Here is a 26,367-nt window from a genome sequence, read left to right as displayed (position 1 = left end):
CTCTAAACCCATTGACAATTAAAAGTTGTGCAAACGGTGAGTTTTCATGAAACGATGTGCCCGTGGCGTGGCATCCAAAATCGATGATTCGCCATAGAACAGGAAGTTATTGTAAGTTGTTGTAAAACTTGTGAATTTTTGGTTAACGGCTTGGCAGTGGTGTGGCGGCGAAATGCCATACTCCGCCATGACACAGGAAGTTGTTGTAACTTTACTGTACATGCTCAGATCTGTACACATGTACATGCCAACATATACCCATGGTCATATCGCCACCTGCTGGCAACAGGAAATGACCTTTTAACAAAGCAGCCTCTATGGCACGACTCACCTAGATGTATGAAATTTCTGTGGCACGTGTATCATTTCCAGACGTACCAAAAAGTCTCATGGAGTGATGCCCTAAACCCAACAGGAAGTCAGCCATTTTGAATTTTACGGATGATTTTCACACTCCGTCCTCCTAGGGATTTAGTCGGATCGACTTCAAAATTCTGCTGTGCCTTCTAAAGGCATTGACTCATCGTCAAAGTTGTGCTATCTGTGAGTTTTTGTCAATGGGCGTGTCCGTGGCATCCAAAATCGATGATTCACTGTGAAACAGGAAGTTGTTGTAACTTCAGTGTGCATGCTCAGATCTGCACCAAACTGTACATGTAGGCTTAGAGTTCCGCCCTGAACACATCCATATGCCAACAAACACACAATGTCATAGCGCCACCTGCTGGCAACAGGAAGTGTCAAATTTTACCCTGTTATGTACTACTCCCACCATATTTGATTCACCTGCTTCAAAACAGTCTCAGAAGAGCCTTAAGACATTGATGATGCCATGTTTGTGAGTTTTCGGATAACGGCGTGTCCTTTGCGTGGCGTCTAAGTTCGATACTTCGCCATGACACAGGACATTGTTGTAACTTCACTGTACATGCTCATATCTCTACCAGATTTCACAGATTTGATAAGGGTCACGGTGAAAAGTTGTTTTTGCCGATGGGCGTGTCCGTGGGGTGGTGTCAAAGATCAGTTCGCCATAAAACAGGAAGTTATTATAACTTTAGTGTACATGCTCCGATCTGTACCAAACTTTACATGGTTGATAACAGTCCCGTCCTGAACGCATCTACATGAAAATATTCAATCAACATCATAGCGCCACCCACTGGTAACAGGAAGTAAGCCGTTTCTGACAAAACGTGTCCGCCTCACACCTCGACGCGCTACACGTGCAAGGGCCCTCCCAACGCTGCTTGCAGCTTTAATTTTTTCATGTTCTGCTTAAGCCTCCTTTTCGTCGATGTCTGTGTAAAAAGGCCAAGCGGGAAGCTTCCGGTCAGTGATCTGATATAAATGCAGAAGTCCCTTAAACCTGCATTCAATTGAATGGCCAGCATGGGGCGACTCTTCTAGTTGCAAAAAGAAGTCAGGTTCCATTAGAAATAATGGTAAAATGACCCTACTTCTCACTTGAGTATACTGTATAGTACTGTATAAATTTAACCAGCACCGTTGAAAAGGCTTATTAGGAGTTGGCTGTTCACTTTCTCTGATGAGTACATTCAGTTTTAAGACTGTTGTTTGCTTGACAAAATTGATAGCCCTGTTAAAATGATAGTTAATGTGAATAACAGATGCACCTAGCTAAGCAAGCTAGTAAGCGCCACACATGGCCGTTAGCTCCGCCGTCTCGCCTAAATATGGTCACGTCCGGTTGCTTGTTGCAAAAAATCAACATGGCGGCGCCCTAATGGCCAAACTTGAGGCTTCAAAAGAGCTGTCCACAAACCTCGTCCACGTCTTATATACAGTCTCTGGAAAAGTCGCAGCCACCATGCTGGTGTTGTATTGACACGTTACGTTTTTTTTCTACACTACTGGTTCCGGTAAAGCCCGACTGCTATGTGAAAGTACACAGGGTTACGGGATTACGCCACAAATGTTTGTTCAGTATGAATAAGCGAACGCGGTTTTGCGTTTATTGCAGGATCTCTGTATGAAAGAGGCTACACTGTCTCTCTCTCCCCTCTTTCTCTCCAGACTCCTGTCCCCTAACGCCCACACCCTTATAAGTAACATGAAACGAACATAAACTACAACCAATGAACCCCCCTAATCCATGTGTTACACATTTTTAGATCCCTGGGTACAGCGGGGACCAATTTAAGTGCGACACACAACAAACAGGAACACCAGGCTGCTGTTAGTTACCGTCAAATAGATATTATATGGCGATATCATGCCAGTACATTTATCCACCAATGTGGCCGGTAGCCTTTCAACATTTAGCCGCCAAATGGAAAATATACCCGCATTTGGTGCTTGACTGTTGTGGAGCACTCCTTTATTTATAGCCGTCTGTTATCTCCCATCTCTTGGGCTTTTGAAAAGGCCAAAATACACCATGCTGATAGTACACACACCCTAGAGTTGTGTCTCAGTGTGTCTTTCTCTGTCACACACAACAGTAAGCCGTGGTATGCAAAGGCCTAACCACTGATGTTTTACTGTTGACTCATACTCCGTCTCTCACTCTGCTGCCATGTCTCCTCAGCTCTGTGTTTTCCTTGTAACTTCTTGTTGGTCTGCTTGTGGGTTAAGGCTGTGATGAACAGTATTTTGTTTAGCCTACATCACTGCACATTATGTGTGTGCGCCAGCATGTTCATCCCTAAATCCCCTGTTTAAACTGAAATTGGCTTCTCATTGATGGTGGTGACATTTCAGGGCGTATATTTAGGGCCTGAGCACAAAACATGTGAGGTCCCTATTGAAACTGAAGGAATTATATATATTGAAACTGACGGGATTATTTATTAGGGCTCAAGCACGAACCGAAACTGAAGGGATAATTTTTGGCGATTTACACACTCCGTACTTTAACGAACTCCTCCTAGGGATTTAGTCGGATCGACTTCAAATTTCTGCTGTGCCTTCTAAAGGCATTGACGATGAAAAGTTGTGCTATCTGTGAGTTTTTGTCAATGGGTGTGTCCGTGGCGTGGCGTCAAAGATCAACTCTTCGCCATGACACAGGAAGTTGTTGTAACTTCAGGGTACATTCTCACATCTGAACAAAACATTACGTGCTTGATAACTGTCCCGCCCCAAAGACATCTATACGCCAATATTAATTTATATTCATAGCACCAACTGCTATGTAGCGCCACAAAGGGGACACAGGAAATGACACAAAACACCTTCATGCAGCGTCCGAAGCGTGTAGCAAATTCACAGCCGCACCGGCAGAGCTCCAGAATATGCAACGCGGCTGCCTCAAATCCCGACGCGCTTCAAGTGCGAGGGCCCGCCCAACGCTGCTTGCAGCTTTAATATGTGTTTGTGTCTCGTCTGACTTCCTCCATGCCTTTCTGCCACTCTGTGTGTCAATCACGATTTCTTTTATGTTCAACCACAATACTGCACGTTTTGCAAAACACTGTATCCCTGGTTTGGTAAAGAAGATCAATACTGTTTTTCACAGTCCTCTTTTTTTTGTCTGCAAATGTGAGATGTTGGTATCGCACATGTCTGCTGAAACTTGTAAACAAGGAAATGGCAAGCTGACGCATGACAAAGTTTGCATAAAACAGCGATGATAGGTCAAATTTGCAGAAAAGTTGCGTTGATTGATCAAAATTGCAAGTCGAGCTGAGTTGCGATCACGACATTGCCAATTCCAGTAGGGACTGGCCAGTAGTGGATGGCAAATGGACTGTACTTATATAGCTCTTTCTAGTCTTCTGACAACTCTGACAAGAGCTTTAAGCTGATGATATACGGGGCAACTTTTTGAGCAATGTTGCTGGGCATTGTTGCTGGTGGCAGGTCCGACTATGTTTTGAACGGAGAGCAGTGGTGCGGGGAGGGTGGCGGAGTGATGCGGGAAGGGGATTACGGTAGTAATCTTTACTCATTACCATTGATGGCAACATTGCCCAGCACTGCTCTAAAAGTTGCTCCGTGTATCATCAGCTTTACACTACATGTCACATTCACCCATTCACACAAATTCATGCACTGATGATAGAGGATGCCATGCAAGGTGGCAGCTGCTCATCAGAAAGGAACTGATCCTTCACAGTCTCTCATACAGCTTCATGAACTGTTTGCATTCAGAGTGGAGGAGCCGGGGATAGAACACTAACCTTCTGATTAGTGGACTACCTCCTGAGCTGGCTTTTAAAGCTGGAGTGCAGACCATAGTGCAGGGACTCTGGAAAGAGCAGCAACTGACATCACTTCCTGTCCCTCTCTGACTCAATGCAATCTCTCATTTAGTGTTTCTTTCATCGGTCTTTCTGAAAAAGCTAAATGTGTTGTCGAGCGTGTATTCTAAGATAAATGACTATATGACAGCACTCACTAATTAATACACACTACACATGGTATTATAAAAGAAATGTCTGCAAGACCAGCTTGATCCCTGAATGAAATGAATAGAGCCAGCACACAGCAGGGTGCCCACACCGGTGAACCAGGTGCAACTTTTGCTGGTCCACAAGGCAGCATTATATGGTAAGGTGATGCACTGGCCAGTTCCATAGCCTACACGCAGGCTCACGTTTCTGGTGGATTACTTTGTAATATGAACTGTATTTCAAGTGTCCTCATGATTGTTGTAACAAAAGATCAAATAAATAATGCCCCGAGAACTTTCCAGAGTTGTAAAATCCTGTATCATAGTTGCGTTGCCAGTAGAGCTGGACCCAAATATTCAAATATTCGACCGTTGGGTACACATTCGATTTTCAATTATGAGATTCGATTATTGAGGGTTTTTCTCAAGTGCCTGACCTCCGCCAACAGCAGTGAACGCAACGCTCCAGGTCACATCAAAGGGAAAACAAAATGAAGCCCTCAGCTGTGTGGGAGCACTTATATTAGGCCGATTGTAGAAGAAGAGCATTTTGTGAATTTTGCATGAAAACGTGATAGATTTTGTTCCGCTACCGGAAGTACCGCTCATCCTGTGCGCTCTCCGCCCGGACTAAACTATTCCCGGATTCTGCTCTGGACCTACTTGGATCAGACTTTCTCACTCTGGACTCTCAGCTACGGTTCCCCCTGCTCTGTCCAGCAGCCACCAACCCGGTTCGCACGCATCGATTTTCACTCTGCCTGCCCTTTACCTGCTCAATATAGGCCTACGATCCTTTTAACCCTGCAATAAATATTTCTCCCTTTCTTAGTCCTGCACTTGGGTCTGCTAGCCGTGCTATAACAAAGATTTGGTAATAATCACTCAGTTAGCCTAGCTATGAGAATAAATAAACGGAGCACTCGATTTTTTTCTTTCTCTCTCATACATGCACACAGACAGCACCCATGCAGCTGTTAGCGAAGCTTCGATTATTTACTCTTAATTACTATCGAAGCGTCGAAGCTCAAAAAATGCGATTCGGGCCAGCCCTAGCTGCCAGTACCTGAAACACGCCCATGCCAACACAGGCCTTAGCATTGTTTTTAACTCTTTAAGGCTTGTATCTTAAAATTGACAGGAAGCCTCAACCTGAAAAAAGGCAATTTATCAGGAGTTTCCCTAGCATTTTAAGCTTTTTTGTCCACAGCACTCGAGCCGAACTCGAGAACGAACGTCTCAATGATTTCAGAAGCTAAAAGTTGAATTTTGTTTCCTCTGCAGAGTTTCCTCCTGTCATGTCAAATTTATAACTACAGTTTTTAGTTTTGCTGCCTAAATGCCCCACGATAATTGTTGTGACTTTATTGCACACATGGAAACGTTTAAAATGACTGTCAGCAGCCTCTCTAATCATGAATGTAAATCGGTAAAAAAAACACTCATACAGCAGTAAAACACAAAATAAAGAAACCAGATATGACACACGACCAGTTCATCATACCTCATAATAATGCAGCACAGTGAGCATCCAGACGTTTCAAAGAGGAGACTGCGTCTCTCGGTCTGTCAACGGGATCCAGTGGAGTTCAGACACTTAAAAGATGAAGCACAGAGCTGCAGAGTAACATTAGCCTTCATGATCAGAGACAGTTTTTATATCACCTCCACACGTCTGTGCCCCCTCTGCTGTGAGTCTGCCATTCAGTCAGTCAATTGATGTTTTAATAAGGCGCCTTTTATCCGCCATTATAATAGCAATACGCCAAGGCACAAGCGCACCTGGCTTTTAAATGCAATGGGAGATGACACTCTTATTGGTGTATTGCGCCCAAAACACACCCATGACCCCCACACACCCAACCCTTTTGAATCAGTGACCATTTTTTCAGCCATTAAACTAGCAGATTGGAGGCCCCAAACGCAACTGCGCCACGTGCTTCACTCTGTGTGCTTAGATCATTAAAATAGGGCCCTGAGTCTACACTCATGACTGTGGGAGTGGAATATTTCTGCCTATTGCTTAATGAGTTTTCTTCTTGACTCTGGTCTTTTGATGCTGTTGGTTGTGAAAAAATTCATGTACTTCCTCTTTTACAATTAATTTCTCCTTCTGGTTGTTGCTATCAGGATCCCCTTCATTGTAATTCTAAATTGTAAAACCTGATGTTGGTCTCAGCAGCAGTTTTAACTCTGTTTTTGCTGCACAGGAAAAACACAGCAGACTCTACTAAAAGCAGCACTGACCCAGACAGTGTGAATGAGTCTTTGACAGTGAGTGTTTGAGAATGAGCAGCAGCAGTGTGGCCATGGCTGTAGCTGTGCTGGCTTGTTGTGATAAGGCCGAGCCTGCTGCCGCTTCTCGTGTGCAGCCAGTGGAAGTGAGGGACACTGCTACTCTATGTGCAGCAGAGGAAAACGGCTGAGAGCAGGAGTTCGGTTTGGATTAGCAGCTGCTGCGCCTCTCTGTCTCCCTGCTCCTTCCTTCCACTCTGTATCTCTCTCTCTCTTTCTCTTTCTGCCTCCTGCTCCTTCTCCGCCTCATTCCTTCCATACCAGACATAACTTCTGGCCAGCTGAGTTAGGCTCTAGCCTCTCTCTGTACTTCTCTGTAAAAGAACAGCCAGAGTCAGCACTTTCTTGTATAATGCATAATTACAACGAGTTGTGGAAACATAGCTGCTCTCACCACAGCCAAATGTGAGTGCGTTTTTGCATGCACACGTGTGGTAAGAGAGCTTTCATGTCAGTCTGACTTATTGTGTGTGTTCTGCTGCAGTTGGGCAGCACTGTGTGTATAGTATCTTTGGGTGTTTTCACACCTGAGCTGTTTGGTTCAGTTAAATAAAAAACTATTAAATAACTACTAAAACTATTAATAAGTCCATCTGCTGATGGTGGAATCTCTCCTGTGGCTCAGGAGGTAGAGCAGGTCGTCCAGTAATCGGAAGATCAGAGCATCAATCCTCAGCTGCTCCAGTCTGCATGTCCAAGTGTGTGTGTGTGTGTGTGTGTGTGTGTGTGTGTGTAAAGCTGTGTAAAGTTGAGTGGTCAGAAGACTAGAAAAGTGCAATATAAAGCAGTACATTTACCATTTACACATTACACTTGTATGTGTTCTAGAGATCCTGAGGACCAGCATAATTTAATGGATCAGTATCAGCTCAAATAAAGCTGATCAAAATGTGATCCATTCTATACTGAACTCTCCTTAATGACGAGCAGGTCTACAGTGCAACTAATCATAACTAATCTGCTCCTCTCTAATTAGCAAGTCTCAGTGTAGAAACAGTCTCATGTTCAATGAGCAGTGACGTCACTTTCCCTGATAATTAACGTTAATTATGTGAGTAATGTAGCAGACCTAAAAGTTTTTAGTTATGCATTTTAATAAATGTATGAGAATTGATACCCAATTATGAATTCATAATTGAAGATTCATAAAATCAAAATTTTGCTTGTTTCAGGGCACCACCGGAGTTGTTATAATACTAGAGTCTCCGGACCTCTAGGTAATTTTGAATAATTATACAATTATTACTAGTGATCAGTTAGTTAATAATCGCTCAATTATCTTAAATCAGTCAGTCAGTCTCATATCTAAAGGGTCAATTCTCTTGGCAGGAACTAGAAATAGGCAACACACACAGCTCTTGATTATATTACAGTGAATTTATTCTCTAACTAAGGTGATAAAAAGATGGTTGGATACAGGGAACATTTGCTGAACAATGAGCCTGGAGGTCTGATTGTGGGAAGCATTTGACTCATACGGCATAGAAGAGCTAATGAAAGTAAACTAATGCTGTGATTTTAGGAGTTAAGAGGGGAATATCTGATCACAGAACGTGTGTTAAGTCTTACTGCTTGTCGACAGCCTGCTTTTGGCCTGTTGCACGGGTCCCACGCTAGCTGCCCGATCCTGGCTTTTTGCTAGGGATTCTCCGGGGTTTTCCGTGTCTGATTGAAAACGCCTCCTCCGTCTGGCAATTCGGCTATTTTCAGGTTTCCTTCGTTGCCGCTGGCGAGACCACGTGGCTTGGTCTGACCTCGGTGAAGTTGGCTCGGCGAACAAGCTTAAAAGGGAACTTCGTCGTTCCTGAATTAGACCAGTGTAACTTAATGGACTGATAACTTTAACAAAACAAAAGAAAGAAAGAAAATAAAACAAACTGAGGGGCAGATCGATGTCGTGGCACTTCGCGTGTGTAGCTTCAAGCGAACAAAGGCCTGTTGCGCTGGTCGGGAACTGGGAATATTGTTGATTCATCCTTAAATTCAAGCTGGCGATTAAGAGTATAGTAAAACATTCCTTTGTCATCATTTCTAAAGGAATTTTGTAGGAAAGTATTATGAACAAGCATTGATTACATTAGATGAAGGAGTGTCTTGCTGAAAATAAAAACACTGCACGAGTAACTTTCTTTTCAGCACTAATATCAACAACAGATAGCAACAACAGTTAACATAGCTACTCAAATAGAGGTAAACGTAATCAAGTAACTAAAGATTTAATTAAATGCTTTGGAGTCTTTGGAGACTGCAGTCCTTAGCCATTCAAAGTTCAGTGTCTGGACCATGTCACACTTGGGTGAGACAAGGGTTTTCCTTTTTGATGTGGTAATAAAACAAAGAATAAGGTCAGTTGCCACGGAAACATGTGTGGGGGGCCAGTTTTGATAGGCTGTTCAGGGAGATGCCAATGGCTGGTTCGTGTCCCTTTGTCAGTTTAACAGTCAGGCCCGGCGTTATCAGCTTTGGAATCAAAAAGGTGCCAGTTTTATGGTCGGGCTAGCACTTAGAGAAAGCAACTTTGACCCCTCCCCTTCTTCTCTGGGGAGGAGAAAGGAATTTAGGGTAGCTCCAAATTTATTCAATGTAAAATGCACAAATCCACACCGTTGTTCACTACAGTAACTTGATGACAGAACTAAGGGAAACTTGGCTGATGTGAGGTTTGTGTCTGAAGTTGACCAAAGATTGTTTATGAGGTCAAAGAAGAATCACTCTGTAACACAACTGTACAAACAAAAATATTCTTGTAGTCCCAACAAGTTCCAGCAGAGTGAGATGTCTTCTCTGTAGCTGATTGCTTCACTCATATCTTAGCCACCAAAAAACATCAGAAAGGTAATGAATGATTTAGTCATCAGCTGTCATCAGAGCAGTCTTTATAAAAGGTGTCACTAATGCCGCATTCAGACCAAATGCTAATTTTCGCCTCGCGGCGCTTTCCTCGCGTGAGTACATTCGCTGCAAGTGTTCACACACAACGCGAGAAGGCGATTTTAAGGTGATAACGTGAATAAACACAACTTGGCATTACTACAACTGTATGAACCCAAAGTAAACATTTTGCTGTGATTAATTAGCAATAAACGGATTAAACTGATGCCGAAATAACTACAACATGATGCAGATTTGTTAAACATGTGAATTCTTGCTTTGTCAGGTTTGGATCGATCAGGGCTATGCTATGCTAACTTGGTCACAGTAAAGTACAGTGATAGCTGGAATAAAGTTACAGACACATGTTTTCTGAACTCACCAGGTAGTTCAACCTCCTCACTTTCTTTTCTCCCAGCAATGTCCAGTTTTGTCCGATTTTTATATAAATATGAAGTAGTGCCAAACGACGCTAACAACAGTGGAACCGGATGTGCACGGAAGCTAGCTGCTGAGAAACTCCAGTGAAGATAAATCAATGTTGAAATCCCAAAAACTAAAGTAAAAGGCTAATTTAATAGAAGGAGTTTACTCCGAGCTCCTCCCGCGAGTAAACGGTGTAGTTGTCAGAGCAAAGTCCAGTCCGACTACAGGTGTTTATTTGTCCAAAAGCTGGAGCGCTGCTCTCTGCTCCTCTAGCCCAAGTTTGGCAGCTCTCAGCCGACCTGCAGATTTTCAATCGCCTGCTCTGCCTGGCCCTCTCCACACAACGCTCTGAAGCCGTTGGTGACGTACGGACAATTTCAACACTGATAGGTTATCGCGACTCAGCATCATGCGAATTCCTTCGCATTGCCTTCGCGTCGCCGGCACCACCCCCTTCGCATCACTTTGCGCTCTACGCATCTTTGCATTGACTTTGTATGTAAACTCACCGCCCCGAACGCTCACTTCACTTTTGGTCTGAAAGCACCATAAGAGAGAGAAAATGAAAAGAACATGAACACGTAAATGAAATGATACTGAGGTCTGTGAAAGTTCTCTATCATCCAAGGAAGGTTCAAATCAAGGCAGTGTTTCCCCTACCATTGTATTGGGATCACAGTTTTCTCAGGCACATACAAATGGCCCAAATAGGAATTTTGCTTCTCACTCATCTCCTCAGAAGTTAAATTCTTTCAGTCGCGCAACGTTGTTCTGGTGTTCTGGTTGTTTCTGTTTCTGTCCTCTCTGTCGGTGGTTCAGCGAGGCGTGGCTGCTTAGCAGCTCCTCCACACTGACACACATGCTGTTGAAGACGGAGCGCTAGCAAGATCTAACTTCATCAAACTATCAGAAGTGAAACGACATCAGCAGACGCAAGCTTATTGTAGATTTTGTAGCTGTATGGGTGGAGTCAGCACACATAATAGCAGTTACACTGTTACATTCACTAAACACACACGGTTCAGATGGCTTGGCTTGTAGTCTGTGTCCATGTGTGGAAATGATTCCAGCAGCTTACAGTATGGGTACAGAGTTTAGTTGGTTGAAGTTGGATCTGGGTTCATGCCTTTCATGATGGAAAATCCAGGCTGATCAGGCCTGGCCTGTATCAGGAGTGTCTCTGTACATACATTTCTTCACAGTAGCATTTGTAGATCATTGGAGGGATGGAAGCTGTGGGACAGTTACCTGGATGTCTTGATTCACAGCCTTTATCATCATGTGCCCAGTGCATTCTGCTGGTCTCTGACATCTGACTACTGCTAGAATGTGATAGTCAGACCATTCGCCAACTTTGGTGGGCAGGGAAAATGCACAACAGAAAGACACATGTAGTAAGGTTAGTCTATTGTGGCAATTAGTGCATGCGCCTGTGTCACACACAACACACACACACCCACATACAGCTCAGTGAATTTCTATTGCGGTATTTCAAACCAAAACCATGGAATGTTTTTGTGTAAATACATTGAACATTGAATGATAAAATTATTTACTTTAAATGATGCGTCAATGAGCTGAATGTCATTTAGTACAGACATTTCAAAAGTGGCCAATAAAATTTTTGAGTGGCAGACAAAAAAATAAAATAAGTGTCAGGCAGTGAAAAAATGTTTCAGACCTTGGATATACATTTAAAATACCTATGCACACTAAAAAGTACCAACTGAGTAACTCTTCCTTGCTCTTATGAGAACTTTAAAGTCTGACATAGAGATCAGGGGCCATATTACAGAAAGTTCCTATCTTAAGTCTTAAGTTAAAACAGGAAGAGTCTAAGATAGGATTTTTCTTACTTGGTATTACAGAAGCAAATCCTAACTAAAGTTAGGAAATGAACATCGACTTAGGAACTGTTAATCTGTAATGGCCTTTTTCCTAAATCAATTCCTTTTTTTTTTTTTGAAGGCCATTCTAAGTGAGGGGAGCAGAGCACATACAAGTGTTCTTTCCCAGTTCTGTCTACACCTGGAACCGACAACAGGACCACATCTTGTTATAAGTACGCAAAACTGGACGCAAAATCACGACTGAGACGGGTACCGTCCACAGTTCAGAAAGTGAGGTTTAATAATTAATTATTAAGGACAAAACGCTGGTGGCGAGCAAATTAAAGAGCTTGCGCAAAAAGTATCACCAGTTCAGTGACCACAATGGGTAGGAGTGTTAGGAATGGCCATATTTCGACTTGTGCCATCCCATTTGGGGTACGAGCCAGCTCCTGTTGAGACCGTCCCCGCACCTCCTGCCTCTGCCTCCTGTAGCATCGACGATGGCGGCGGTTTGGACACTGACTGGTCTCGCTAATGTCATATGTGCGCTGTTTTTTAGAATACCTGCCGCCGCATAAAAGGCGGTGATTAACTAAAGCCCAGGTGGTGACCTGAGAAATATAGGACATGTTGCTGGCAATGGATCGCAAGGAGAGAGGGGTCATCTACGCACGGAAAGACAAATGGCCTATGAAGAGCAGTTGAACAGAGAGGTGCAGGAGGTGGAGAGAGTGGCATGGGAGGCAGACAGACATGAGCGGGCAGACCAGAAAATTTCTTGGGCAACATGTTCCAAAGCATTCAGCATGAGATGCAGAGCCAGTCCTCGCTTTTGCGCGACCTGATTTCACGCATTACAGCTCTTGTACAACAAAGCCTAGCTCCTGTACAACAAAACCCAGCTCACCATAACCTAATTGCCACTCACTGCTCCTGCACCACCCTATTATTCTCCACCACCGCGCAACAACAACCACCTCCCCTACAGGGATGGTACAACATATGACTCATTTGACCCACCTTCCTCATCCTCTTTCCTCCAGGTGGACTGAAATGTTACCTGCACAGTGTTTTGTCTTGCACAGGCTTATTTGCACTTCTGTGTCTTATTGGCACTGCTCCGTTTACAGTTAAATGGTCTTTGTGAATAAATTGTGAATGATAATTTTCATAGTCCCACACCTTAACTTGATCCATTTAGTTAGTTAGTTGGTAAAGGTTGACGGAAGCAAAGCGGTCTAAACATATATCTGGTTTTACAGCTGTTTCTAAGGTTCCTGAGTTTGGAGATAAGTCGGTGGGCACTAGAGTGGAGTAGGTGTGGCCGCCAATCCAAACTCTCTGGGGTCTGTTTGTGAGGAAGTCCAAGGTGAGTGTGGTACTCAGATCCAGTGTACTGAGTTTGCTGATCAGTATAGGGGGAGATTGTGTTGATTGATTGAGCTGAAATCCATAAACAGCATTCTGAAGTAGGAGTTGTTTTTTTCCAGGTGTGTGAGGGCTGAGTGGACCTAGGGATGAAACAGTATGAAAATTTCATATCACGATTATAGTGACCAAAAGAAGACAGTGATAGTAAATGCAATGAGCCCAAAAACTAGAGAGCAGACTGCTTCTACAAACATTTGTGAAAGAATAGGTCTCAGGGAATTCAAGCGCGGTAGTGTGATAGGTTGCCACCTGTGGAATTGGTAAGTCCATTCGTGAAATTTCCTCACTATTAAATATTCCATGGTCAACTGTTAGTGGTATTATAACAAAGTGAAAGCGATTGGTAACAACAGAAACTCGGCCATGTAGTGGCCACATTAAATTACAGAGCGGAGTCAGCAAAGGCTGAGGCTGAGTGCACAGAAGTCGCCAACTTTATGCAGAGTCAATAGCTACAGACCTCTAAACGACATGTGGACTTCGCATTAGCCCATAAAGACATGAATGAGCGAGTTTGGTGTGGAGAACTTGACTGGCTTGCACAGAGTCCTGACCCCAACCATATAGAACACCTTTGGGATGAATTAGAACCGAGACTGCGAGCCAGGCCTTCTTGTCCAACATCTGTGCCTGACCTCTAGAAGAATGGTCAAAAATTCCCATGAACATATTTCTAAACCTTGTGGACAGCCTTCCCAGAAGAGTTGAAGCTGTTCAAGCTGCAACAGGTGGGCAACCTCTATGTTAAACTCTACAGATTAAGAATGAGATGTCATTAACCTTCATGTCCATGTAAAGGCAGGCGTCCCAAAAACTTTGGCAATATAGTGTATATGAGCAGATAACAACATTCACTCAGTTCCTTGTGGACCCTTGACTAAGATGGGAAGTATAATGTGCACTTTAGAGTGATCAATCATTCATTAGTTTACTGCAAAATAAAGGACAACAGAAAACCAACATTAAATCTGAACACGTCAATGTGGAATAAAGACCAAGTTCAAGATCCACACTTTACTCAGATCTAACCGGAATCTACAGGAAGAGTCAGTGGAGAACTTCCTGATTAAATTTATTCCACCTGAGTGGTTCAAAACATTTCAAGGCCTTTTTACTGTCAGGTTGGTTTTGAATTGTGGAATCTCCATGAGGCACTGTGATCTAAGATATATACAGGCTGTTTCTTTAGAAGTGCTTTATAGATATAAACCAAGCATATTTGGTCTCTTCTCAGTGTGATGTCAAGATCAGATTCAAGCTCAATGACTTGTAAATGCTTTCAAGCATTGTGAAATTACCATAAAGTGATCACAGCTTTGTGTGTGTGTGTGTGTGTGTGTGCATGTGAGTGGGTGCAGGTGGTTGATGTGCTTCACAGCCCACAGTGCAGTTAATAAACTCACACATTGCACTGAAGTCTTGGCTTGATGTCACAGCTGCAAATAACTCACTGTTATAACATGCAAAGTGACAAGAGTGATAAGAGGTCTCATTATAAGCTTTTCCAACAGATGTTGTAACTGTGTAAATACACCATGTGGACTCATGTATGAGCATCTCTAACATAACACACAGGCAGACATATGTCTGTCTGCCTGTGTGTTGGAGTAAGGCTTTGTCTGCCCCTGTCAGACACAATCAGACTGTATACTGTGGGGGAGGCTTGTTTTCTTGTGTGAAAAGGAGGTGTGTGAGGAGGACTTCCTCTGACTTCCTGTTTCCTGCCATAAATGGGCCAACCACATCTCTGCATGTAGAAGAGCTGGGTGGTGACCCCGACTCTGTGTCTTAAAGAGGTGGTTTTATGCTTTTTGGCTTTTTCCCTTTCCTTTATTGAGTTATATACCTTTTTTGTGCATATAATAGGTTTGCAAAGTGAAAAAGCCCAAAGTCCAGCCCAAAGAGAGTTCCCATCTCCCACAGAAAACTCTGCTCTGAACTGCTTGAAAACAGCTCGTTTGTAGTCCAGCCCTTCCCTTTAACCCATGTCACGTCACAGTGATAAAAGCTAAATGCGCCTCACATAATGCTTGCCAAGTGGCTACTCCGACACGCCCTCAAAAACACCGGTGGAAAAACACTGAGATGCAGCACACACCTCTCCGTTCCAAACACTAGCTACCCTCCAGGCAGTCAGTGGACATAAAGTTGTTACTGTGATGTAGAGACAGAGCTCAGTTAAAAGTTTATGGATGAAAGATACTTTTGTTACAGATTAATAACTCACCACTCTGAAACTCTTGCTCAGTTTATGTCTGCAACATGTACTTCTGAAAAGAAGCCTTGTTTACAGGTTTTTCGCTGGCCAGCTTAACTAGGAACTGTGCATGTGCAACTCCCAACAAAGATCATTTAGAGATGAGATGTATCACTCCATAGCTAAAACGAAGCGTTCAACACAGGGTGAAAAATATGGTGTTTACAATTTAACCATGTAAACCTGTTCTGGTACAACCCCTAAATAGGAATTTGAACCGGAAAATGAGCACAATACCACCTCTTTAATGAGATGTTTGTAATTTGAATTTAGTTTGCACAGTGAGCCGGCAGACTCACTGCTGACTTCATTTGTATGAGATAATTTGTGTCTAATACGTCCTAAACAGAATTTCTGTTTGATTCCTTTGCAGCTTTGAACAACAGTCTTCAGGCTTTACAACTGTAAGGAATTAATCAGTTTCTTTAGCTTACACTCATTTAGGGCTGCAGCTAACGATGATTTTAGTATTCAAAGCTTCGATAGATTATTTCAAGGATTCATCAATGCGTCGTTTAAGAAGTACTTTTGCTTGGCAGCGGTGCAGCTCCCCGACACCCAGTTAACTCGTGGAGAACAACAAACGCACGTGTGCACATTTTCAGCTGAGGTCTGCAGCTTACTTTGGCTAGCCTTCAACTCAACAATCAATCATGATTTCAGTTAAATGCTACAGTTGCTGTTACTGTTACCTTGTCTATGGTCCACTAGCAGAACACTGGCTGCTTTTTGTTCAGCTGCCGTCGCGCTGTTGCCGAGGCGACATAAGTTTCGTTTTACAGTGGACGGAAAAATTAAGAGTTGTTGTTTTCTTTAGCTTGAAATAATCCCATACTTTGGACACTTTCTACTTGTCCCTCCCTGTTTTCTCTCTCTTCCTCCACTTTGCAAACAGCTCCATTATAATAACGTCGTGTTCTCAGCATAAGCGCGATGTGCGACAGTAATAAATGTCTGTGCGAAACACTGTGCTGTATAGTTAAATGGATTAAAGAAGCATCGATGCAAAGAATTTGTGTCGATGTATTTTATTAATCGATTTTATCGATTTAATCGATGAATCGTTTCAGCCCTACACTCATTACTTTCTGAGATGAACTGACCTGACATCTCTCCAAGGAAATCACTCCAGGACGACTTGACGATCTCTAACTAAAGATTATGTTTTCATCCATCCATCGTTATTTTTTATATATCACATATTTAAAAAAATATATATATATATGGATTACAGTGCAGCATTATTATTATTCTTTTATACAGTCTGAGCATTGTCAATCCTAGATTGAAGGCCTGCTCAGATTAAAAAAAAAAACTTTTCCGAACTCTAAAGTGCAGTCTAAAGTCTGTTTAAATGCTCAAGGGCACTACGCTCGTTATTTCTTTTTTTTTTTTTTTCCTTGTCGCAGCGGCCCACCGCTTTCCGTTGTACACTAGGAAACCGAAGCGTTCCTAAACAGGAGACCTTAAAGCCCCCCTCTAGCCAGTTTTAACTGCCGTTTTTGGTGAATGTTCTTTCTCAAACAGAGAATGGGGGTGCGGTTAATAGTCGGCGTAATACATTACCATGAAAACCAAAAACTTACCGGCTGGAGTGTTCACTAACGATATGCTGTGTTAACATCACTACACTGTAAAGTTTTGTACACTTTACTGTCTGGCAGAAGTAGCCATTACTTACCCATCACAGAATCTAATGTGCGAGTATCCGTCGATGGTCCTGTCACGCACTGCACACAGTATCTCACACTACGTTTTATGTTGTGCTGCTGCATTGGTAAAACGGCCGCCAGTACAATGTATGTTGCAGACTTTATATAAGACGGTGGCAGGTGAAAGTGCGACGTGTTTTCGGTCATCTGTCCACCAACACTGCACACACAGATGCCATAATGAAAATGAACAGCACACTAAACCAAGAGGAGGACACTAATTATTTCATAATAATAGCTTTAATAATAGCTTAAGCTCAGGTTTCTTTGGCCAAGACTCTCAAAGTCGCTAGCTAGCGAGAGGCTGGACTAAAGCATGCTGTTTGTATAGCACTCAAAGTGCAAGGCAGAGATTTGCACCGTTCCGAAAGTCCTGTACCGAAACGGTGCGGTACGAATAAGTACCGTTACACCTCTAGTGCTTTGTATTAAAAAGTGAATAAATTAAGAGAATTGATTGATTTGTTTAATTCATTGTATTTTATTGGAGATGTATTTAGCATTGCCCTTCTTCAAGTTTCTGTTTACTTGCTCCAGTATTGGAGAACATTTATTCTATCCCAATCAACACTGCTCAATTGATTTGTTTTGTGATAATGACTTAGTTTTGAACGAATGCTGACATCTCTGTCCCCCTATGTATTTTTTTTTCCATAGAGTCCAGCGCCATGAAACTGAATCCCCAACAAGCTCCACTCTATGTAAGTATCTATCTTTATCATGATGAGCTGTATTTTCCCCGTCAAATTCTGCAAAGTGGATTTTAGCTAATTGCTGTTCAAGTTGGTGATATTTAGCTGCTCTGCTGCCTTTTCAGACAATGGCCTCCTGCAGGGTGGGAACACATAATTGTCATAAAAGTAATTTCACTTACTTTTATTGTGATTTCTAAGGATAACCAAGGGTTTTCCATATCAGTTCTTCCTAAATGGTTTGGATAGATAAAGCAGTAACCATTATCATGCCACAAATTATTAGCTTCTGCTTAATAGCAGCTAATGGTTACATATTAAAGCAAATAGTGGCAAACCCTTAGCTGCTCTATTACTAATTACTTGTACACAAATAAAACATCTGTTGCATGACACATTTAATGGTTACTGGCTGTTATCTAATTTGCCAAGAATAAAGCTGTAAACATTTTACCTCTGCCATATATATAATGTATATACAGTATCTCACAAAAGTGAGTATACCCCTCACATTTTTGTAAATATTTGATTATATCTTTTCATGTGACAACACTGAAGAAATGACACTTTGCTACAATGTGAAATAGTGAGCGTACAGCTTGTAAAACAGCGTAAATTTGCTGTACCCTCAAAATAATATATCACACAGCCATTCATGTCTAAACCGCTGGTAACAAAAGTCAGTACACCCGTAGTGAAAATGTCCAAATTGGGCCCAATTAGTCATTTTCCCTCCCTGGTGTCATGTGAATCGTTAGTGTTATAAGGTCTCAGGTGTGAATGACCCTAAACACACCTCTAAGATGACCACTGCCTTGCTAAAGAAGCTGAGGGTTAAGGTGATGGACTGGCCAAGAATGTCTCCAGACCTAAACCCTACTGAGCATCTGTGGGGCATCCCTGGCTCCCCCTGGTTGCGTGTCGAAGTGTCCTTGGGCAAGATACTGAACCCCTAATTGCCCCTGGTGGCTATTCCGCCAGTGTATGAGTGAGTGTGAATGTTAGTTTCCGTTTGAGCACTTAGGCTCAGTGTATGAACTTAGGCTCAGTGTATGAATGTGTGTGATTGGTGAATGCAGATGTAGTGTAAAAGCGCTTTGAGTGGTCGAAAAGACTAGAAAGGCGCTATACAAGTATGGAGCATTTACATTTACATTCACCAGCTCCGTGACGACCAAGATGGCGGCGCGTGAACAACGCGAGGCTCAGCGTCTCTCCAGAATTTGCAAATTAGCGTTTTTTTACCTGCTCCTCACTGGACTGTTTATTCAGAACAGCACTGCTTTAACATCATACAGCTGACAGGAGCTTTTGGACGTTGGTATACACAACTCTGACAGTTTTATCACCGATCTTCAATTCTGCCCAGAGATCTCTAGAATACCGGAGTCTGCGCACTCTTCCCGGCCGGGCGGAAGTGCTCGCAGACGGCATCGAGACTGTAAACAAAGGTGGGGTAAGCGCAGAGGGCTACAAGCTAAGCTAAAGCTAACACCGCATCGGCTCTCTCTACCCAGCAATGGCATGACATGGTTAAACAGCAGTTTTCCGGACAATGCAGACGGCCTAATGTGGAGTTTTTAAATGTAGACCTTATTATCTCCCAAGAGAAATCCTATCAGTTGTAGTTACTGCTGTGTACACACCACCAGACTCTAATGCTAAGCTTGCAATGAAAGAATTACATGCAGCCATTAGCAACAACACACCCTGGGGCTGCGTTTATTGTTGTTGTTGAAGACTGTCCTCCCCAGCTTTCATCAACATGTTTCCTACCAGGGAGCAAGACACTGGATCATGTTTATTCCAACATTGCTGGAGCTTACACAGCTACAACCCTCCCCGACATAGGACAATCAGACCAATTCTCTCTTTTTCTCTACCCTAAGTATTCACCACTCATCCAACATGTGAAACCCACCATGAGGACAATAAAAGTGTGGCCTGAGGGACAGATTCTGTTCTGTAGGACCGTTTCAAAGACAAAAATTGGAATATAATTTGCTATTCAGGCAACCTGTCACTCCCACACGGACATTGAGTGCTACGCATCATCTGTACTGGACTACCTCTCCACCTCCATAAACGGCGTCACCACCCAGAAAGAGATCACCATGTACCCAGATCAGAAGCCCTGGATGAACAGGGATATTCTTAGGGCTGACCCCAAATAGTCGAAAATGCTTCGATGGGCGGAGCCTGATTTGATTGTCAATCTCACAGTGGAAGCTTCGCATGGAAACAAGGATCATACCATTTTGGCTATATGGAGGTGCTCAATGCTCAATGATTTTACATAAAACTACCAGTTTAGTTAATATACAACCTATTACAATATACATTTCAACGTATAATGCTGTAAATAAACATGTAAAAAGAATGAAGCTTTCAATAAATGTTTTTAAAGTGTGTAAAAAAAAATCCAAAATTGTAACCCTAACCCTGGGTCGTCAGTGCACATGCCTAGTGAAAGAAGAGGAACACTTGCTGTAGAGATTTAACACTGTTATTCCTTCTAAGTTAATCACCAAACTCACAGATCTAGACATCAGAGCTTCTATCTGCAAGTGGTTATTGGACTTTCTGACCAACAGGCCCCAACATATTCGGATGGACCACAACTGCTCTTCCACCCTCACCCTTAACACTGGCGTACCACAAGGCTGTGTGATGAGTCCGTTCCTCTACTCCCTCAAATCAAATTTGCAGACGACACCACGGTGATTGGCCTCGTCAAGAACAACGATGAGTCAGCCTACAGGGAGGAGTTGGATCGCAACAACAACAACAAAACCAAGGAGGTCATTGTGGACTTATGGAGGAATGCAGACACTCATCCACCCATCCACATCAACGGTGTGGCAGTGGAGCCTGTGTCCAGTTTCAAATTCCTGGGGATCCACATCTCACAGGACCTCACCTGGATGACTCACTGCTCCAACCTGGTCAAGAAGGCTCATCAGCGCCTCTTTTTCCTGAGGACTGAAGAAATAACCACCTCTCTTCAGACATCCTGGTAAACTTCTACCATCGAGAGCATCCGAACCAACTGTATTACAGTCTGGTACGGGAACAGTCTGTCTCGGACCAGAAGGCATTGCAGAAGGTGGTGAAAACCGCCTAGCGCATCACTGGAGCCTCACTTCTTGCTAACAAGGACATCATCAAGGGGCAGCTGTGGCTCAGGAGGTAGAGCGGGTTGGTGGTTCAATCCCATGTTAGTTTCTGTTTGAGCACTTAGGCTCAGTGTATGAATGTGTGTCGAAAAGACTAGAAAGGCGCTATACAAGTACAGAGCATTTACATTTACATCTACAGATGTAAGTAGGAGAGCAATAAACATTAGATAAGACTCAGCACAAAGACTGTTTGACTGTTCAAGAACAGCTTCACCAACCCCCATCGTCCATCCCCTCACATTCAGACTCACCATCCTCCCCCGGACTGAACCAGCTACACTTACCAATTGCACTGCCGTCATTGACTTTGACACCACTGCACTATTAACTGCACCTTCCATCTAAGCCTATTGCACTACTGTACATTCGTACCGGACATTCTGTATATACTGTAAATCATTCCCTTGCACTACTGTACATACTGTATAGTTATTCATACCGTACTGCCATAGTCATAACCTGTTCATTGCCTGTACCTATCTGTATCAATACACATTCATGTAGACATATATTTATATATCATTCATACCTTGCACTTTGTATAATAATATATGATATTCTATTTAATTACTGCTTAAGCTCTGGTTAGATGCAATCTGCATTTCGTTCCTTTGTACCAGTGACATGTACAATGACAATAACGTTGAATCTAATCTAATGTCGTTAGTGGAGTGGAAGAGGACTGCAGTTGCAACCTGTGAAGCTCTGGTGAACTCCATGCCCAAGAGGGTTAAGGCAGTGCTGGAAAATAATGGTGGCCACACAAAATATTGAGACTTTGGGCCCAATTTGGATATTTTCACTTAGGGGTGTACTTACTTTTGTTGCCAGCGGTTTAGACATTAATGCCTGTGTTATTTTGATATTTTGAGGGGACAGCAAATTTACAATGTTATACAAGCAGTACACTCACTACTTTACATTGTAGCAAAGTTTCATTTCTTTAGTGTTGTCACATGAAAAGATATAATCAAATGTTTACAAAAATGTGAGGGAAATACTAGGGTTCTGTAAGTAGATTTATTTTGTCACAATATAACAGCTTATATAGTGAAATTGAGTCTGTAACTACGTCCGTAACCACGCGAGCATGGCGACAGTCAGTGCCCGGCAGCCCCCCTTGTATCCCGCACGCGAGGCTGAACAAACGAGAGAGAGAGCAAGCAGCAGACTCCAGCAGTAAGTCCCAGCCAGGCAGCAAACGTGCCGTGCAGGCCACCATGCACCTGCCGATAAAAGTCCGCCGTCCCCCCAACCACCAGAAAAGTGAAGGCCGCCAGTATCAGCCAACATCCCCCATGCGAGGCGCCCAGAGACCCCCCAGCCCCAGTAGCCAGGGCTCTCCACAATCCCCCAAAGCGCAAAGGACACCTGACCGAGGGAGAACAGCTGGGAGCTCCCTGGTATGGCTCTCTGCAGGTCATAAGGAGGCTAGAATGGTCCTGCCCTCTGGGGCCTGTCACGCTCTGCTGGTTGGCCAACCTTTGTGTTGCACTTTTGTGTTTAGTTAGTGTTATTTTGGTCTGTTGGGTTTTGGGGGTCTGTCTTGTCTTTCGTCTAGTGTTCGGTAACCCTTGTCATGTCTGTTACCACAGTGATCCCTCTGCATGTCTGTCTCTGTTTTCCCCTGCTCTCTCTCTCTCTCTCTCTCTCTCTCTCTCTCTCTCTCTCTCTCTCTCTCTCTCTCTCTCTCTCTCTCTCTCTCTCTCTCTCTCTCCCTATCTGTGCCTTGTTAGCCTCATGTCTTTCACCTGTGTTGCTCCCGCCCTGCTCGTTAGTCCCTGTGTATATATACCTGGTGTTTCTGTCTTGTCTTTGTCCGGTCATTGTTCATGTTACCCCCCAGGCTGTCGTGCGTGTACTCGCTGCCTGCCTGTAACCAGCCTTGCTTGTCTCGTCTCCCTGTACTTTTGGATTTTGGATTTCTGTTATTCAGCCACTCACCTGTAAGTGTGCTCGCGTTTGGTTATATTAAAACCCTTTGTTGAACTATACCTGCTCCGCTCTGTGTCCTGCAACCCTAGAGGGTTGGGTGGGTAACAATAAAAACAGGTAATTGATTATACGTAGGACCATCATTTTTATGGTGGAGTGATATAGGCAATGATCTTGTCAATTTTCAGATAAGACCCAGAAATTAGTTATCAGTAATTTATTTAAACAAAGAGCAGGTAGCGGCTGCGGGGGCTGGGGCAGGCGACAAAGGTTAGTGAAAGGTTGGCAAACGGGCAGAGTTACAGGTACAAAATCAGATTTAAGAGAGCAGGTAGCCAAGACGTACAAAACGACTTAACGATCCGGCGAGGACAGGATGTCAGGCCGCCACTAAAATAGGACAGACAGGAACCTCCCAACAACCTGCAGATGAGGGAGAGAAAGGGAAAAGGGCCAAAACGAAAACACAGCCACACCAAAGGGAACAAAAAAAACAAAACCAGTCTCACACACACAGAAGTCACGGATAGGTCGCAGCAGGGAGGGCCGTGACAGATTTAAGTAAAGGCGTGTAGTTTAGCCATGTCAGTTCTGCCAGCCTGGAGGAAATGTTGACACCCAGATATTTAATATTCCCAGACTTTAGCGGTGTGGTAGATATACTCTGGAAATCACACATTACAGGTAAAACTACGGATTTACTCCAGTTAATGGAGTAGTCTGAGATGGATGAGTATTTATCTAAAAGTGTGATTGTCTCAGAAAGAGAAGTTTATGAATTTAGGAGGAAAAGTATCTGGAAGTATAGTTTCTGTTTTAATTACTTTAATATTTTTATTTTGTCTGATAGCGGCCGCTAGTGGTTCTATAAAAATAGTGAATAGCAAGGGAGAGAGTGGGCAACCCTGCCTGGTACCCCTCTGGAGACTAAAGCTTGAAGAAGTATGATAATATGTCCTGACAGACGCTCTTGGGGAACTGTATAAGATTTTAATCCAGTCTATGAAAGACTTTCCAAATCCAAATTTATGAAAAATAGCGAATTGAAATTTCCAATTTACCCTGTCAAATGCTTTCTCTGCATCTGAAGAAACAACTGTTTCCAGATTATGAATAGTGGCGTAGTCTATTACATTAAGTAGCCTGCGTGTATTGTTGGTGGAGTGCCTGCCCTTAATAAATCCTGTTTGGTCGGGGTGTATTATACCAGGAGTGACCTTCTCTAGCCTTCTTGCTAGGGTTTTGCAGATGATTTTAAGATCTGCTTTAATAAGTGATATTGGGCAATAACTGGATGGGAGTGTGGGGTCTTTGTCTGGTTTAAGGAACAGGCAGATATTAGCAGACTTCACTGTTGGAGGCAACATGCAAGTACCCCTAATTTGCATTCTCATCCTATAGAATGTGGGCGCATGTATTTTACAGAATTCCTTGTGGAATTCAGCGGGAAAACCGTCTGGCCCAGGGGCTTTATTATTCGGCATATGTAAGAAGCCTTCATGGAGTTCAGCCATTGAAACAGGTGAATCAAGAGCCCTGATCTGTTCAACATCTAACCTTGGCAAATCTATATTCTTCAGAAATGCATCAATGTTAGAGCTAAATGCCATTGTTGATTTCGTCTGGGTTATGAGTCATATTCCCTGCTGAGTCCTTTAAGGAGGAAATAGTTATTTTTTCTTTATTCAATTTCAATTGGTTGGCTAAGAATCTGCTGGATTTATTGCCAAAGTTCTGCAAGCGTAGTCTTTGCAACTGAAATTGGATCTTGTATCAATAATTTCATTTAATTCAAGTTTTTCTCAGATCATTCAGCATGTGGGGAGGCAGCAAGGACAGGAACGTTTTTTTGTTGTTGTTCTAGCTCTAATTCACGAGATCGCTCTTTCTTTTTTTTTGTATGATGAGTAGGAGATTATTTTACCTCTTTTGCCACCTCCCCAAAGAAGACACGGTGAAATGCCTGGCAGGTCATTAGTTTCCAAATATATTGCTCCTTTTTGAAATAACTTAATAACTAAATCTAAGTCTTTAAGCAATGATGCATTAAGTCTCCGACTTCTAGTTGGCCTTTTTTAGTAAGAGTGAAAATCGTGTATGATCACTGATGGTGATAGGATGAATTGATTTTTTTTTTTTTTTTAACAGATCACAAGGTTTATTTTAATTTTACATGTCATACAATGAGTCAGCTGAAGGTGGTCCTTGATGCATCTTCGTGTTGTAGTGCCCATTTGTATCCCTTTCAGGGGCAACTCCTTGTGTCGCAGTTGGCCAGCCATTGTAGTGTGGCTGCTTAGAAACCTCCAGCTCCAGCTCTGGCTGGGGCACTGAGGAGGCCAGAAAGACTGGTAACTTGGCTCCTGGGGTACATGGCTGGGGTGCTGGGGCAGCAGATGGAGCAGATAGCTCAGAGGCAGATAGCTAGGCTGCTGGGGCCGCAGCTGGAGCACATAGCTAGGCGTCTGGGACAGCGGAGAGTTAGGCAGCTGCTTGGGCGGGTATCTAGGCTGCTGGGGCACCTGAGGCTGAAACTGGTTGGGCAGGTAGTTAGGCAGCTGGAGCACCTGAGGCTGAAACTGGTTGGGCAGGTAGTTAGGCAGCTGGAGCACCTGAGGCTGAAACTGGTTGGGCGTGTAGCTAGGCAGCTGGAGCACCTGAGGCTGAAACTGGTTGGGCAGGTAGCTAGGCTGCTGGAGCACCTGAGGCTGAAACTGGTTGGGCGGGAAGCCAGGCTGCTGGGGCTCCTCTGGCTCCTGCGGCTCAGGCTGCTTTGGCGGGTAACCGGACTGCTGGGGAAACTGAGGCTGCTTTGGCGGGTTGCCGGACTGCTGGGGCAGGTACCTAGGCTGCTGGGACTCCTCTGGCTCCTGCGGGTCAGGCTGCTTTGGCAGGTTGCCGGACAGGGGTTGCTGGGGCTGCTGAGGCTGCTTGGGCGGGTAGCTAGGCTGCTGGGGCTGCTGAGGCTGCTTGTGCAGGTAGCTAGGCTGCTGGGGCACCTGAGGCTGCTTGGACGGGTAGCTATGCAGCAGGTGAATCTGTGGATGGGGCAGAGGCCGCTGGAGCACCCGCGGTTGGGGATGAGGCAGGAAGCTAGGCAGCAGATAGCTATTCAGCTGGGGCCCCTGCAGTTGAGGCTCCTGGTGCCCCCGTGGTTGCGGTTGCGGTTGCTGGGGCTGGTTGTAAGGATGCTGGGGGAATCTGAACAAATACTGTAGGTTTGGCACAAACTGGCTTTCAGCAAGATTAAGGACACTCCGTCATCTTATGTGTAACCAATACTTGTTCACAATACTTTCTCACACAATTCCTTTAGAAATGATGATAAAGAAATGTCATACTATACTCTATTAATTATCCAGTTTGAATTTAAGGCTGAA

The 26,367-nt window shown here is 43.6% G+C and overlaps 1 protein-coding gene across 6 annotated transcripts in view; it reads left to right on the top strand.

The window, feature by feature from the left end:
- The window catches only part of LOC119894408 (A-kinase anchor protein 13-like), a 184,601-nt gene that overhangs the window by 3,345 nt on the left and 154,889 nt on the right, over positions 1–26,367 (top strand). For all 6 annotated transcript variants that reach the window (XR_005442918.1, XM_038707143.1, XM_038707144.1 and 3 more), the window contains exon 2: positions 17,839–17,882. Coding sequence is in view for 5 of the 6 variants with exons in the window: in XM_038707143.1 (XP_038563071.1) it covers positions 17,850–17,882 (33 nt within the window). In the remaining variant the exon portion in view is untranslated. The remainder of the gene's footprint in view (positions 1–17,838; positions 17,883–26,367) is intronic.

The sequence above is a fragment of the Micropterus salmoides genome, unplaced genomic scaffold (assembly GCF_014851395.1).
Source record: "Micropterus salmoides isolate LMB-PRFRI ecotype aquatic unplaced genomic scaffold, ASM1485139v1 Ms_hic_scaffold_8, whole genome shotgun sequence".
NCBI classification, from domain to species: domain Eukaryota; kingdom Metazoa; phylum Chordata; class Actinopteri; order Centrarchiformes; family Centrarchidae; genus Micropterus; species Micropterus salmoides.
This window is presented reverse-complemented; position numbering and strand designations above follow the sequence as displayed.